A 15,395-nucleotide genomic window follows, 5' to 3' on the forward strand; every position below is an offset into this window, starting at 1 on the left:
GTCTGTGATGTTCTAATAGTCCAAACTAAGAAGAAAAAGAGGAATTGTAAGCTAGAAAGTAAGAAATAAAGATTACATGGTAGGGGTACCTGGGTGGCTCAGTCAGTTGAGCGTCCAACTTCAGCTCAGATCATGATCTCACAGCTTGTGAGTTCAAGCTCCATGTTGGGCTCTGTGCTAACAGCTCAGAGCCTGGAACCTGCTTCAGATTCTGTGTCTCCCTCTCTCTGCCCCCAACCCTCTCACACTCTGTCTCTGTCTCTCTCTCTCAAAGATAAATAAACGTTAAAAAAAAAAAAATTAAAAGAAAACAAAAAAGATTCCATGGTAAATTAGCAGAAAGACTAATGAGACAAGAAGGGAAGGAACTAATCAAGAAATTCTGATCTAGGAAACAAAGAACCAATGAATTTAGGAGTCATGAGACCAGATCATAGTTCTCCTTTTGAAAGAAGAAGCCACTTATTCTTCAGTATCAATTTTTTATTCTGCACTTACATCTGAGGATTTTGATAACAAAATTTAAATGCACATAAAAAAAATAAAAGGCAAATTCATGACAAAATTACTAATGCAAAAATCTTAAATAATTTAATTGCTAAATGTATTTATAAGCAAAGTAAATTTTCCATGCTGGCTTCTGCCAACGTCTTCTGCATACTACAATTATAACAATTAAGAGTTTATTAATGGCAATAGTAATTGTTATACTCTACCTTTGCAGTCAGGAGTAGGGCTAAAAGAAGGGTTCCTATCACTAATAAAAATATGATGAAAATGCTAATTATTTTGTCTAACATCTTCTCCAACCAGATGATCATCTGTACAGAAATGAAAAAGAGAATTACTTATCTTTCAAGCACAACTTAATAAAAATGCATATGTATTCAAACATCATTAAGACAAAATAGGATATTCAGCATTGCAAATCAAACTATGGCATAACGATTAAAGCAGTGAAAGCCATAAGCAACTTCAGAAAATTAACAGCATTAATTACCATTGTTATATAAAGAATTTATTATCATCATATCTAAGAATGGCAGTCAATTTGAACATAACCTGTATTTATGTTTGAATTCTCACACAGTGGTATATTTGCATTTCAAATTGTAATTTAGAATCTGGTAAATATTCTAAATGAAATTTTAAAAAAAGATCTTGGGGTACCTAGGTGGCTCAATCCATTAAGCGTCCAACTTTTGATTTTGGCCCAGGTCAAGATCTCACAATTTCAGTTCAAGCCCCCACAGAGCCTGCTTGGGATTCTCCCTCTCTCTGCTCCTCCCTCACTCACATGCTTTCTGTCTCTCTCAAAATAAACTTTGAAAAATATACATTCTAGGGGCAAGTGGGTGGCTCAGTTAAGCATCTGACCTGGGCTCAGGTCATGATCTCACGGTTTGTGGGTTCAAGCCCCGCATCGGGCTCTGTGCTGACAGCTCAGAGCCTGGAGCCTACTTCAGATTCTGTGTCTCCCTTTCTCTCTGTCTCTCTCCTGCTCGTGCTCTCTTTCAAAAATAAACATTAAAAAAAATTCTTTTAGGGGCGCCTGGGTGGCGCAGTCGGTTAAGCGTCCGACTTCAGCCAGGTCGCGATCTCGCGGTCCGTGAGTTCGAGCCCCGCGTCAGGCTCTGGGCTGATAGCTCGGAGCCTGGAGCCTGTTTCCGATTCTGTGTCTCCCTCTCTCTCTGCACCTCCCTCGTTCATGCTCTGTCTCTCTCTGTCCCAAAAATAAATAAAAACATTAAAAAAAAAATTTTTTTTTAAAAAAAATTCTTTTAATATTCTAAAGGAAATAATGGTAATATATTAGCTGACCTCAAATCTCATGAAATTTTACTATCAATTAGCAAATAAAGATAGCTTTAGAAAAAGTATGCCTCTTATAAAACAGGTATGTCCTAAATGACACAAGATGAAAGAGAAGCAAATTAAAGTGGAAATTATATTCAAAATATTTTTCCTCTTGGGGCGCCTGGGTGGCTCAGTTGGTTAAGTATCCGACTTCACTCAGGTCACGATCTCGCGGTCCGTGAGTTCGAGCCCCGCGTCAGGCTCTGGGCTGATGGCTCAGAGCCTGGAGCCTGCTTCAGATTCTGTGCCTCCTTCTCTCTCTGCCCCTCCCTGTTCATGCTCTGTCTCTCTCTGTCTCAAAAATAAATAAAACCATTAAAAAAAATTAATAAAAAAATATTTTTCCTTTTGATGCCACTGGGGTTACAAAAACAGTAATAATAAAAATCTAATGTTAAGGTCATGATAAGTATCAACTTGAGAATATTACGAGGGTGGCTGGGAGGGGAGAGTTAGGAGGTGGATGTACAATCAGGGAGGTCACAAAATGGTATTTAATTATACAGGTAATGTTTTATCAGGCTGGAGGACAGACTCAATGTTCTCTACATCTTTTTGTATTTGAGAGACTTCATAACCAAATACTTTTTTTTTTTTAATTTTTTTTTCCCACGTTTATTTATTTTTGGGACAGAGAGAGACAGAGCATGAACGGGGGAGGGGCAGAGAGAGAGGGAGACACAGAACCGGAAACAGGCTCCAGGCTCTGAGCCATCAGCCCAGAGCCCGACGCGGGGCTCGAACTCAAGGACCGCGAGATCTTGACCTGGCTGAAGTCGGACGCTTAACCGACTGCGCCACCCAGGCGCCCCTCCGCTTGACATTTCCATTCTTTTTAAAACATAAGCTTTAGGACAAATGGACTGTAAATAAAAACTAATCATTAATGTAATGGTTATTCCTTAATCAATAATTAAATTATGCTCTCCCTAACTGCTACTTGACATTCCATTTTGAATATAACTTCTCTCATCTTTCACAATCACAAATAACCCTACATCAAAAACAAAATTTTTGTTTTCAGAATATATAATAGTTCTGATAGATATCTAGAATTCCTGCCATGCAAAGCTGGCATTTAACATTTCAAAAGGCCAATCATTTACATTGACGGCTGCTGAAACCACACTGGGCCCTCAACCCCTACAAGAGCTACAGCATTGAGGAGGAAGTGAGTTCTAATTTAAATCTGAATTATGCTCTCCAGTGAGTTAAACACTCAAGAGCAAAGAATGGTAGTTAAAAACAAAACATGACTTCTAAAACATCTGTTTTCCATTCCATGCAATAAGCTTGCATCCCTTTATCTTCCATGACGGATACTGTCACTAAGAAATCAATGCTGCAGTGAACTCAAAGATAAAAAGTTCAACTTTTATCTTGACCATTACAGCTTCAAACAGCAGAGTTAATTTTCAGTGCATGCTACCAAAGCATCAAAGACAATGTAGAGATTAAAAAAGTAGTAACACATTTCTAAGATATGGAAGGTCAGATGTCATATTTGAATGTACATTCTAAAATCAATGAAACTGAAAAGTTTCACAATCAGAAACCAATTCTACACATAGTTCTTGAGACAGCTTCTGATGAAAGAGCTAGTGCTAGGATTCCTCCCTGTCGTTCCCAAGCCTGGCAGTGCATGGCACATGGTAAAAGCTCAAATATAGATTTAAAGAGCCAAGCATAAATAATTTCAGAATCAAGACCAGATTTGTATTCACAAATAACAATTTCTGAAAATAACTTCGGAGTCCCAATTTTTTTAAAAAATGTCTATTCTGAAATATGTTTTAATGTAAATGATGCTTTATTTAGAAAATATATCTAAATTTGTATCTGGGTATTTGTAACATAAAACATGAGATATTCACAAACAAATTATGTATATCAGCATTACAAAATCAAACTTTATGTTTTTAAACCAGGGTAGAATTTTCCTATCCCAAGCCATTTACCTAAGGGTTGGAAAAAATCCACACTAAGAGTCATCTAAATGAAAATTTATATTGCAAAGATAACAGTGAAGGTTAGATGTTTCATTCAAAATTTAAAATAAATAACACCAGATAAGATGCTCAATATGTTAAGCTAAAAAAGACAGGGTGGGGGGAAAGTGTCTATTCATATTATGGCCAGTTAAAATAAGGTTAAAAAAAAAACCAGGATAAAAAGGGAGAGAGGTAAAAAGAGAGACAGGGAGAGAGGAGTGGGAAAGAGAAAGTATTAAAAAGTAAAGGGAGATTAAAAAAAAAAAGTCAAAATGGGAGGAAAAAAATGTGTGGCTAGGGGGTGTTGGTGCATAGAATGAAGGACCAATAAAAAGGAAACAATAAAGTGGACAGAAAACACAGATGGAGGAAAAGAACCCCTGGAGTGAATGGACCAAACAAAACTCTCAAGGAAACAGCAACTCAGACACAGAAAGAGAAACATGGGCAAAAGATGGTATGGAGAACAGGACGGAGGAGAGAATCTCTAAAGAAATGCCAGAGGCACTGTCCCAGGAGGCAGAACTGGTCCTGGGCTCAGCTTTGGGCAGTGGAATCCACAGCACCTGTTATCACTGCCACCAGCTGTCATTACTGCCTACCCAATGAAATCACTCAGTCCCTGATATTTCCCCAGTCTTCCACATTCTGAGAAATTATTTTAGTTTTTAAATTTATTTTCTTAAAGGGGAAGAGGAGTCATCTTAAAATGACATTCTGAGTGTTTCAAGTGTGAATAAAGGGAATGCTCTTTTTTTTTTTTTTTTTTTTTAATTTAGAGATGTCCGTAAATGTACGGTTATACTCCAAGACTCTGAAAATTCCAAACTAGCTTTATTTATGTAGCAAGCCTATTAAGAAAGTATCGTTCCACTGCTGAGTTTTCCTATTTCATTATTCTGGGCCTGTAGGCTTTTATTTCACTTTGTTTTTTTAACCAAATTCTGGTTGAGGTTTAGTGCAAATAATCAATACTACAAAATAAAACAAGCCCTGGGAAATAGGTTGTTTCAACTAACCATAGATGTGTTCTCTCTCACCCTCACTTCTCTTGAATTCGTTTCCTAATTCACCCAACTTGAACTTGAAATACCAAATACCCAATGCTTCAAATTTTCTGGCCGTGGATGTATTGTAATAAAACAGACATCAACTTACTTATGTGCTTTCCTCAAACATATAGCCTCAGAACTTAAAGCACTTACTCCTGCTCAACACCAATGTTTTATCTATGCTACACCACATCATCAAAGAAAAGGAAAACGTCACGTGATCTCTTAGGAACCTTTTATAACTGAAGTCACCACTAGTTAGCTATGAGTTAGACTTCTAAATTAGGTAATCTAATTCATGTAGTCACCAAAGGTTAAATCAAATTGAATCTAATGATTTTAACTCTACTTCCTCTCATCCCTTGAGGACAATTTAATTTCAATATACACAAATTGGAGAAGTGTTTAAAACCACCTACTTTGCTCAAAATGAGAAAATATGACTTCCGTTTGCAGCACTATCATCTGCCAAGGATTTAACTCATTTAATCATATTAGTTTTGCAGGGAATGGAGGTATAGACAGCAGCATATATGTTGGGGGGTGGTTTATAAGTGTATTTATTTATTTTACACACTGTTTATTACACACGTTTAGGCATTGTCAAGTCTCCCCTTTCTTCTACAACTGAAAGAATGAAATCCTGGGGCACCTGAGCGGCTCAGTTGCTTAAGCGTCCAACTCTTGATCTCGGATCAGGTCATGATCTCAGGATTTGTGAGTTCAAGCCCCGCATCAGGCTCTGTGCTGAAAGCAGAGTCTGCTTGGGATCCTCTGCTTGGAATTCTTTCTTTCTTTTCTTTTTCTTTCTTTCTTTCTTTCTTTCTTTCTCTCTTTCTTTCTTTCCTTCTCTCTCTCTCTCTCTCTCCCCCTCCTTCCCTCCCCCCCTCCCCTGCTCACTCTAATAAACATTAAAAAAAAAATTTAAAAAGAAGGAAATCCTAATCTCTACACTCAAAAATGTCACCTTGATCTATTTCCAACAAGTACATCTTTCTTAAGACCTGTTTTAATATTTCCAGTTAAAATTTTAGGGTCTTATCATGTTTAAACACAATACGCATAAATGTCATCTCTTGCTATCTGTCCCACAGATTTGATGAATTTAAGTCTAGAACTACTACATGTGGACATGTCAGAGGTACAGCATTAATTTATCTAGATTAGCCTTTATCAAAGTTATTAAAAATGTAACCTATTCCATGCAAATCATGTGAAGCATTTACCATACATACAATCTCATACCTTGGGAAATACATGAAATTAGATGTCACAGGCCATGACCACAATCTTTTTTAAGTTAAAAATGAAATTCTGGAATACTAGTTATATTAAAAAAAAAAAAAAAAAAAAAGACACTATATAAAACTACCAGCCAAGTGAATCAAATATTCTCACACATCAAAGAAGAACAGAGTTATCAGGCTGGGCCACATTACAGAGCCGAAAAGGAATGGCAATCACTTGCAGTGGACAAAAGGACTACAAGACAGAACTTCTTACACACACCAAGGCAAGGAGACAGCATCCATGTATCCTAAAATAAATAGCTTTGGGTGTTTAGCAAACTGTACTGTGACAGTACTAATGCTTCACGACCTTCCATAGCTTATTAATTTGAACTTTTAGAAGCATAAACTAAGTTTGACATATGGACAGAAACAGAATGAGAATAGAGATAAAGGGGGAATTCAGTAGTAAAAACCAACATCCATGTGTTCATTTACCTTCTTATTTAGCCAGTGCCAGAGCTTGAGGACAGGGGGTAAGGTAAGAAAGAAAAGATAAGAACAGTGGAATATCATTAGAGAATGCAATAATAGTATGAAAAGAAAAGAAAGTCACCGAGAATATGAGGAGGAAATAATCCCAGACCAAAAACAAACAAAAAAAAGAAAACAAAAAACTAGAAAAATAACTGTAATGCATTAACAAAGCTTTAAAATCAAGTGAATAAAATATTCCTTTAAGATATACAATGACAGAAATAAACACAAGCTTTGTTGGCAATTCAACATTAAAAATACATAAAATAACCTGAATGCTTGTCAGCTTAAACAGTCACACCAAATTCCAAAGATCACAGGAATGATTAAGATTCTTTCACATATCATGCACCAAAAGGATTTTTAGTCTCTGTATAAATTAATTCACGTTCATATACTATGTGTTCACTGAACTTTTAGCTTTATAGTATTAATTATTTCATCTTTTTTAAACAGTAAAACATTCCAGGGCTCATCTGGAACAGTGAACACCTGGCCATCTAAGATTCTGTTAATATTGGGTATATTTCCTTCCATCTCAATTACTTAAGCACATATCTTTCTACTTTCTGTAACATCCTTTCTTTCACCTAACAGTCACCTCATCTAAACCTCACAATATTTAGCACTATAATAACTAATGCTAGTTGGTGAACACAGGATCTAAAAATCACTAAACACAGGATTTACAGCATTATTAGTGATCCAGAAAGTACAAAGGCTAAAAACCATAATTTCATCAGAGTAAATGTAAATGCTGTTTGCAGAGTTTTGACTAAAAGTACACTCGATGCATGTTTAAAAATATACTTCAAACAATCTCCTATAGAGGAATATTTTTAAAAACACTGTACGGTCAATTAAAATTTAACAGAAATATGAAAGAGATTTATTCCCCAAAGCAGCAGCCCATGTATATTATTATACTAAATAAAACATAAGTATGGTATCAGTTATAATTAAACAAATATTCAGTTTTGATAGCCATTTGGTAGGTTTTATTATACAAAATCACAAATCCTACTTTGATTCATTTTACTGTCTCCCTTCCTTTGTAACATGAACAAACTGACATACAAATTTGAATAAAAAATGACAAGTTTTTACAAGGCTGCTCCATAGAAAGTACTTTTGACGCCCCTGGAACTTCAGCTGACACAATTGTAGAGTTTTCTTGAGTAAAGGGTTCCAAATACAAGTACCTGGGGTTCTGAAAACAAGATTTAGTGTCTATCCCTTCTGACAGTGCTAAGGCTTTCAAAAATTAACTGAAGTAGGAGTCATCCTCTTTAAACAGTTTGAAGGACTGTATCTGTGCTAGTAAGACAAAGCTTCACCCCGATACCAGGAAGATGTGATCAATATGTTAAAATCTGTGAGAAGCCTTTGAGTCTTTCTTATTTAAAAAGTTGAAAAAAGAAACAAATAGGCAAATCACAAAAGTAAAATATTAATAGCCAATAAGCAACCTCATTTTTATTTTTTAAAATTTCAAATTAAAACACTGAAATCCTTCTTTTTCTGAAATAAAAAGGACTTTTTGTTACATTATAATATCTAGTATCGGCAAGAGCTCAGGAAATGGGCATTCTCATAGGTTACGCTGGTGGGAATTAGAACTGGCAAACTTTCTGGAAGACAGAAAGGCAATACAATACGTAAGGAAACATATCCCCCTGCATCTCTGTTGACCCAGGAGACTTTACTACGGGTTTAAAAGATTTATTTCCTTCCACCTCACATGAACTCCAGTTACTATTCTCATCCCTATCTATGCTGGTTTCACCTAACAGTATTTCTCAACCCGAAGTTATGGATGGACCCGCTCAAAGATTTCCGAGCCTCTGTGAGGAAGTCCAACTCACATAGCAAAGCACGCACGAAGGCCTCAATTCTGTCTCACCCGACTCTCTCCAGCCTCACCTCTTCGCATATTCCAGCCATGACTGTTTCCTTGATGTTCCCTAAGAAGTCATGCTGTGGCCATCTCGACCTGTGCACTGCTCCATCCACCTGTTCTTCTTGCCCTGTCAACCTAATAAACCCCTACTTGCGATTCAAAATCTGCTATGGCATCACCTCTTCTGCAAAACCTCCCTTCTCCCACTACCTCACCAACAGTGAGTCCTTTCTTGATCAGTATGACCACTGTATCCTGTACATGCGTTCCCCGCTCACACACACACACACACACACACACACACACAAATTACAACCACAGCTATCACTTACACAAAGCTTACTGTATACCGGGCGCTGATCTAGGAACTCACTTAACCCTCACAGCCATTCCATGAGGTGCATTCTATTGTATTTATTGTATCGATAAGGAAACCAAGGCACAGAAAGGTTAAGAAACTCATTCAAGGTCACATAGCTAGTGAGTAGAATAACCGAGATCTGAAACCAGTGTGGAATCAAGGTCCATGCTCTCAACCACTGCCTCCGAATTTTAACGGATTGCTGTCTCTCCACTAAACAGGGCTGCTGCACCCAGTTTTCTGTGATTCACTAGATTTTCCTGAGGACTTATTAGCACATTATTTGACCTGTGGGAATTACCCCAGAAATACTCACTGCACTGAGGAGGCATTACCTGGCAATATAATTTTAGGCAAGTCACTTAGTCCCTCTAAATTTCAATTTGGTCCTTATAAAATGAGGGAGTTGAACAAGGTGTTCTAGAACATCCTTTTCTCCCACTTTTTAGAGGGAAAACTACTTACATAATACTTAAACTAAATCTATCCTATACTCACATAAGGCGTAATTCTAAACTTTAAATCTCATCACAGATTTAGATGTTAAATGTGTTATCAGCAATCCCAGTATGAACACCAAATACCAGGAAATGGAATATGTGTATTATAAACTCCATCAAAACAGCCCAAGGTCTTAAAATACAATACCTTGCTATCAACTTTTAACAAGAATTTTCCAAGCCCAATAACCGGCCATGGTGCGAGAGCCTCCTGCCGCTCCTTGAGGAAGTGCTCAGCCACCTGCCACCACACGCGGCAGCGTTTCGCCAGGAAGTCCACGACTCCAAAGTGAATGACAAGCTTTTTGAGGATCCAGACTATAACGAAGAAAAGCATACAAAGCCAAAATCAGAACGAGAAAGGTCCTTTCTCATACAAAGAACATACAAAGTCAGAACATGAGAAGGTCCTTTAATTTCACGTGACCTTTCAAAAAACAGTGAAGCTAATATGAAATAAAGACCAATTAAGGGGGAAAAAAGGCAAGGGGGAAGAGATAAAAGTTCATGGTATTCCAAACAGACAGAATTAGAGACGATAACTTTTCATACAAGCCCCATCTGCCCATACATTACCTTCGTAGTGAAATCTGAATCCTTGAAGGAGCCATGGATTCTTTCATAGTCCGTATAAACATAAAACACTGATCATGAAGATTTAGGGGACTACAATCTTGGCCCCTCGCCCCTCACCCTTCTTGGGTAAAGAATACTAACCCCTGACATGTCCTAATTTCCTTAGCTATTATCACTGCTCTTGCCAAATGTGATTCTTTTCCTTGGATGTTTAATGTTTAGTGACCCGAAGGGTAGAAGGTATTCCATTCGCATCATGATTTTACACCAGTGCGCTGTACTCTGATTTCTCTACCTGATGCTGCTCTGTACATCTGCATCTCTTAGCAGAGTGGGCTTAAGCAGGGCTGTTACAAGTGGCCCCCAGGCTGTGCACTGCACAACTTCTGCACAGACCACTCACAGAGCACAGTATGAAGGTACCCCTCCACTCTGGGCAGCAAGGGGGCCCTGCAAGCAGACGTTAAGCTTCCTGTTAAAAGCCAACTAAGAAAGTGGTGGGGCCAGAAGGAAGAGCTACTCATCTATGGGGGGCAGGGGCCTTGAAGTCTGGACTCCGGATAATTGATCTCAACTACTATAATTTCCCTAACTCCAGAGATTTCTGTGTCCTTAGCCCTGGCCTTGCAATCTAATGATTCACAGTTTACTCTTTTGAACCATGAGCTCAGTGTTGCATACCAGTTCAACAACTTCATCATTAACATTTTTAAATCTCTAAAGAAGTCCTAGGAAAGCTCCTAGGGCTCTAGAATAAGCCCAGAGTAATTATAGGCTGTGGAAAATGTTCTGGGGGCCACCTGCTTACAGCCTACTCTCTCAAGGACATGTCAAATTCCTATAATGGCCTGAAGGTTAAGAAATGACTGGGACAAATGGAACTCCTACTAACAAATTTTAAAGAAAAGGGGTTCCAACAGCACCTGATACCATTTGGCAGCATAAAATAAATCATCTGGCAAAACCAAAAAAGTATGGAGCAATCCAGAAGAGCAATTTAAACGATTTCACTAAGCTTTTCTATGAATTCCTTAATAGAAACCATGGCTATAGTACATACCCTGTGGCTTGCTTAATGACAACTGTGTCTTACTCCAACTGCCAAACAGAAGTTCTGTTTGAGGATGCAAGAAGCAGAAACAAACTTCAACCTCTTATATTCTATGTTCCCTAAGGAAAGGCACTAAATAGTGTTCTGGTCATAACAAATCTTTAATAAAAGGGGTGGGGGGGGGCAGTGCCTGGGTGGCTCAGTCAGTTAAGCATCTGACTCTAGGTTTTGGCTCAGGTCATGATCTCACACTTCGTGGGTTCAAGCCCCGCATCAGGCTCCCCATTGATAGCACACAGTCTGCTTGGGATTCTCTCTCTCCCTTTCTCTCTGCCCCTCCCCTGCTTGCAACTCTCTCTCAAGATAAATAAATAAACTTAAAAAAAAATAAAAATAAAATAAAAAATAAAATTTTAAAAACTGTCCAAGTTAATGAGAATAATAAGTTTTAAAAGTAATGATTAAAAGTAATGATCTAGAAGGCAAATGGTCCAATGAGTTTAGATTTTTAAACTGCGGTGGAAAACAGGCTTCCAAAAATCAAATTTTGTTTAAATCAATAGTGAAAAACTTTGATAAAGGATAAAGAACTAATCAAATGTAGGAGGTATCTGGATGTCAGGTTCCTAAGCATCAATTCGGGACTTAATAAACTTGGCCAAGCTTCTGACTGTGATAAGAGGTAAGCCCAAACAATCAAGAAGGTACGAAATAAACAAACTCTTCAATAATGCACCTGAGTCACTTACTTTTCCAGTCTTAGAAGATGCCTTTAAATATACAATTGTTTTAGTTTTAAAAGAGGGTAGCATTATCTCAAACACTAAAATCCAAAAGTTAGGGGCGCCTGGATGGCTCAGTCGGTTGAGCGTCCGACTTCACCTCAGGTCATGATCTCACGGTCGGTGAGTTCCAGCCCCACATTGGGCTCGCTGCTGTCAGCACAGAGCCTGCTTGGGAGCCTCCGTCCCCTTCTCTCTGCCCCTCCCCCACTCACTCACTCTCTCAAAAATAAATAAACGTTTACAAAAATAAAAATAAGATAAATAAATGAAATAAAATCCCAAAGTTAAAGAAAAAACGTCTTCGGAGACAAGACCCTAAGTGAGCAACTACCTGCAACAGGCACCGGCAGCAACTGTACAATCCACAGGTTCAACCAGAGCTGGACACCAACGATGGCCCACACGAGCGACACGAAGTAGATGTCACTGGTTTTCTTCTTCCTGAGAAATGTTCCCATTTCAGCCCTCTGTCTACCCAGAGTAGGGGAGGGGGAAGAAGGTGAAGGAGATGAGGACAGTGGTGCGGGCGGTTCTCCTGTGTCCATGGTTTCTGAGGAGGAGGAAGAAAGTTACCACCATATTAGTCCACATTAGTTGACAGTCCCACGGAGCAACTTGCTGCGCTACTCTGTTTCAAGCCTGCAAATGGACTCTGATAGTATGATCACACTGGGTTAAAGAAGAAAAAGAATCTGGACGTGCCTGCATGTGCACTGAAAAGTGTGTGCAGAGTTACACTACTGACCGTATTTAAATCTAGGGAAATTAAGTTTGTTAGGGGGTGGGGCCGGGGATGGGGAATTTTTTACTCTTTATACACCTCACGCTGTTCAAGGTTTAATGTCATCTATTTCATGTATTCATCTATGAATCATTTAAATGCAAAACTAAGGAATAACATGACAAAATAGCTAAGAATTAATTAGCCCATGGAAACTACTTCAACTGTATAAAGCAACAAATATTAACATACCGAAGTCCTACATTTAAAAACTTGTCTTTTAACATAATTTTATTAGATCTATAATATTTCTGATGCAACATGGCTTTTCAGTGTCATTCGACTAAAATGGAGCCAACTGCTCTTACAAGAAGAACCCAGGGCTTTGAAACATGTCTTTCTCTCAGAATGAGAAATAAAACAGTGACAGATTGCTGGGGGTGAGGATTCAAGTAATGGTGATCACACTGAATTATTTCACATAAGGCACTGTTTTCTAACAAAGCAACTACTAAGTTACATTTTACTATAGGGTTATATTTTTCTATTTCCTAGTTTTACCAAAATATACCACATGCCTCAGAAATCATAGAACTCTTAAAGCAATATTACTCAGTATATGCCATGATGATGGAAACTATAAAGACCCTACAACTTGCATTTTGCCTTCCATAAAAAAAAGTTAATGACAAAAGTAGACTGTTTGGAGCACCTAGATGGCTCAGTTGGTTAAGCACTGGACTCCTGATTTGGTCATGATCATGAGATCATGAGTTTGAGCCCCACATTGGGCTCTACGCTGATGGCACAGAGCCTACTTAGGATTCCCTCTCCCCCTCTCTCTCGGTGTCCCTCCCCTGCATGCTCATGTGCACTCTCTTAAAATAATAAATATTAAAAAAGTAGATATTTCATAAAGTCTAGAAAATAGAGGAAAGAAACAAGAACACTCATAACCCCAACCCCCTATTTGTCCCAGTCTTTACATAGTTGTATGTAGTTATACCACATTCCACTTACCCTTTCACACTTTCTTCCTTCAGTTGAATGTCACTTCTAGGAGAGCTAAGACCTTGTCTGTCTTGTTCTCCCTCTGCTGAACAGCACATAGGATAGTACCTGATGCTCACTAAATAGTGGACACTCGCTAAATAATACTCAAAGACAGCCTTCCCTGTGATTTCATAAAGTTCATAAGAAACTACATAGTAGCACTCTGATGGTTATATCATAATCTCCTTAGTGTTTATAATGTTCAGTGTTTATCTGTGAGTAAACTGTTACTACTGATATAGTAGCATCGTGGTAAGTCAGCCCATCTTATCAGAGGTAACATTCTATCCTGAGGTTTGGGGCTAAAGCCCAAGCTAGTTATAATACGCTTCTGTTTGACTTTGCTCTTTGAGAATCTTTCTAATTTGGAAACTTCATGCTGGTAAGTGTGGTAGATACTCAGAAGAATAATAAGTCCCTAACCAAAACATTATCCCCTCTTCATTTTGAAAACATAACTCAATGTGCAATAAATATATGTTTTCCTGCTACCCCAAATGCTTTTTTCTTAGCTGATCTCTCCTTTTAAGACTTTTCTAAAGTCCGTTCTTCAGGAAGAGCTCACCAAAAATATTCCTTAACTCCAAAGCCCCTGGCACTAATAAACTTCTTGGCACAGAGATGGCCTTTTACGTTTCTGAACTCTGTGGGAGTACAGTATGACTTTAAAGCTGATATAAATCTACCAGCTGATCTTGCAGGAGCATGGTATCCAGAATAAGCAGACAGGTTGGTTTCAGGGGAAACAGTCAATGTATTAACAGCACAAGACACGCAAAGCAAACTTTGAGAAGCAAGAAATGCCAGAGAAATGGGAGAACTGTAAGACAGAAAATAAAAACCAAAAGAAAAAGTTGGATCAACAACAAAAGCAATGTAAAGAGTTAGAACAAAACCTGAACAATGGAGAACGGATGGCTACAGAAGAAATGGAAAATAAGGACAGGATTAAGTGCAGAAAATAATGGAAAACGTAGAAGAGGCACAGAGAAAAAGGAAATGATATGAAGGGAAAGTGAGAAGGAATAACAAAAGAAAAATTAAAAGAAAAGCATTTTTCTTAAAAAAAGGGAAAAGATGAAGATTCAAGAAAAGAAACAAAAAGGTAAATAATTAAAAGCATGAAAAAAGTGATACGTGAGAACACAGATGAGAGGAGGAAAAAGTATAAAAATAGAAATCAGAGGAAAATGAAGGACTAGTAAATAGCATTCTGTGATGCTCATGTCCTTAAGTTTATACTTTATGTGTATATGTCAATTTCCAGAATTGTACTTGAAAACATCCCTTCAGTCACCTGCAGGCTGGTCGGAGGGCTGGTCATCGGCACTTGATTCATACCCGGTGATGGAGATGGCCAAGGTTGCCAGAGTAGAAGCTGCCATGGAGATAACCTGCCCTGGTAACTCCGCTCCTGTAAAACAAGCACGTGTTTGCAAAACTTTCTAAAACCAAGTGGGAAATAACTGCTACAAACTGAAACATAGTACTAAATTTTCAAAAGCAATACAACAAAATGGTTATTACTGACCCACTGGACAAGGGGTTCTTCACCAAGGGAGAATGCTTTAGAATCAACAGGAAAGTCTGCTAAACATTTGGTTCCTGGACTCTGCTTATCAGTCACTGGTGCATGCAGCTGAGAGTGGATATAAAACGTGGAGTCCCGCTCTCTTACTTTTTAACTTCACAATCTGAATGCACATTGAAAAACACTGCCACACCAAGTCTGTGAGCTTCCTGAATGCAGACTGTGACTGTCTTACTCTCTTTTGTATCACT

The 15,395-nt window shown here is 38.2% G+C and overlaps 1 protein-coding gene across 4 annotated transcripts in view; it reads right to left on the minus strand.

Annotated features, from left to right (window-relative positions):
- Nucleotides 1-15,395, minus strand: part of TMEM245 (transmembrane protein 245) — a 99,965-nt gene that overhangs the window by 58,995 nt on the left and 25,575 nt on the right. For 2 of the 4 annotated variants that reach the window (XM_040481912.1, XM_040481910.1), the window contains exons 4-8: nt 14,911-15,027; nt 12,171-12,389; nt 9,576-9,745; nt 6,628-6,651; nt 717-821 (exon numbers count right to left, since the gene is read on the minus strand). In XM_040481912.1, coding sequence (XP_040337846.1) covers nt 717-821; nt 6,628-6,651; nt 9,576-9,745; nt 12,171-12,389; nt 14,911-15,027 — 635 coding nt within the window. The remainder of the gene's footprint in view (nt 1-716; nt 822-6,627; nt 6,652-9,575; nt 9,746-12,170; nt 12,390-14,910; nt 15,028-15,395) is intronic. The other 2 variants (XM_040481913.1, XM_040481911.1) reach the window with 2 other exon arrangements.

This window comes from Herpailurus yagouaroundi, unplaced genomic scaffold (genome assembly GCF_014898765.1).
Source record: "Herpailurus yagouaroundi ecotype Mexico unplaced genomic scaffold, PumYag 160, whole genome shotgun sequence".
NCBI classification, from domain to species: domain Eukaryota; kingdom Metazoa; phylum Chordata; class Mammalia; order Carnivora; family Felidae; genus Herpailurus; species Herpailurus yagouaroundi.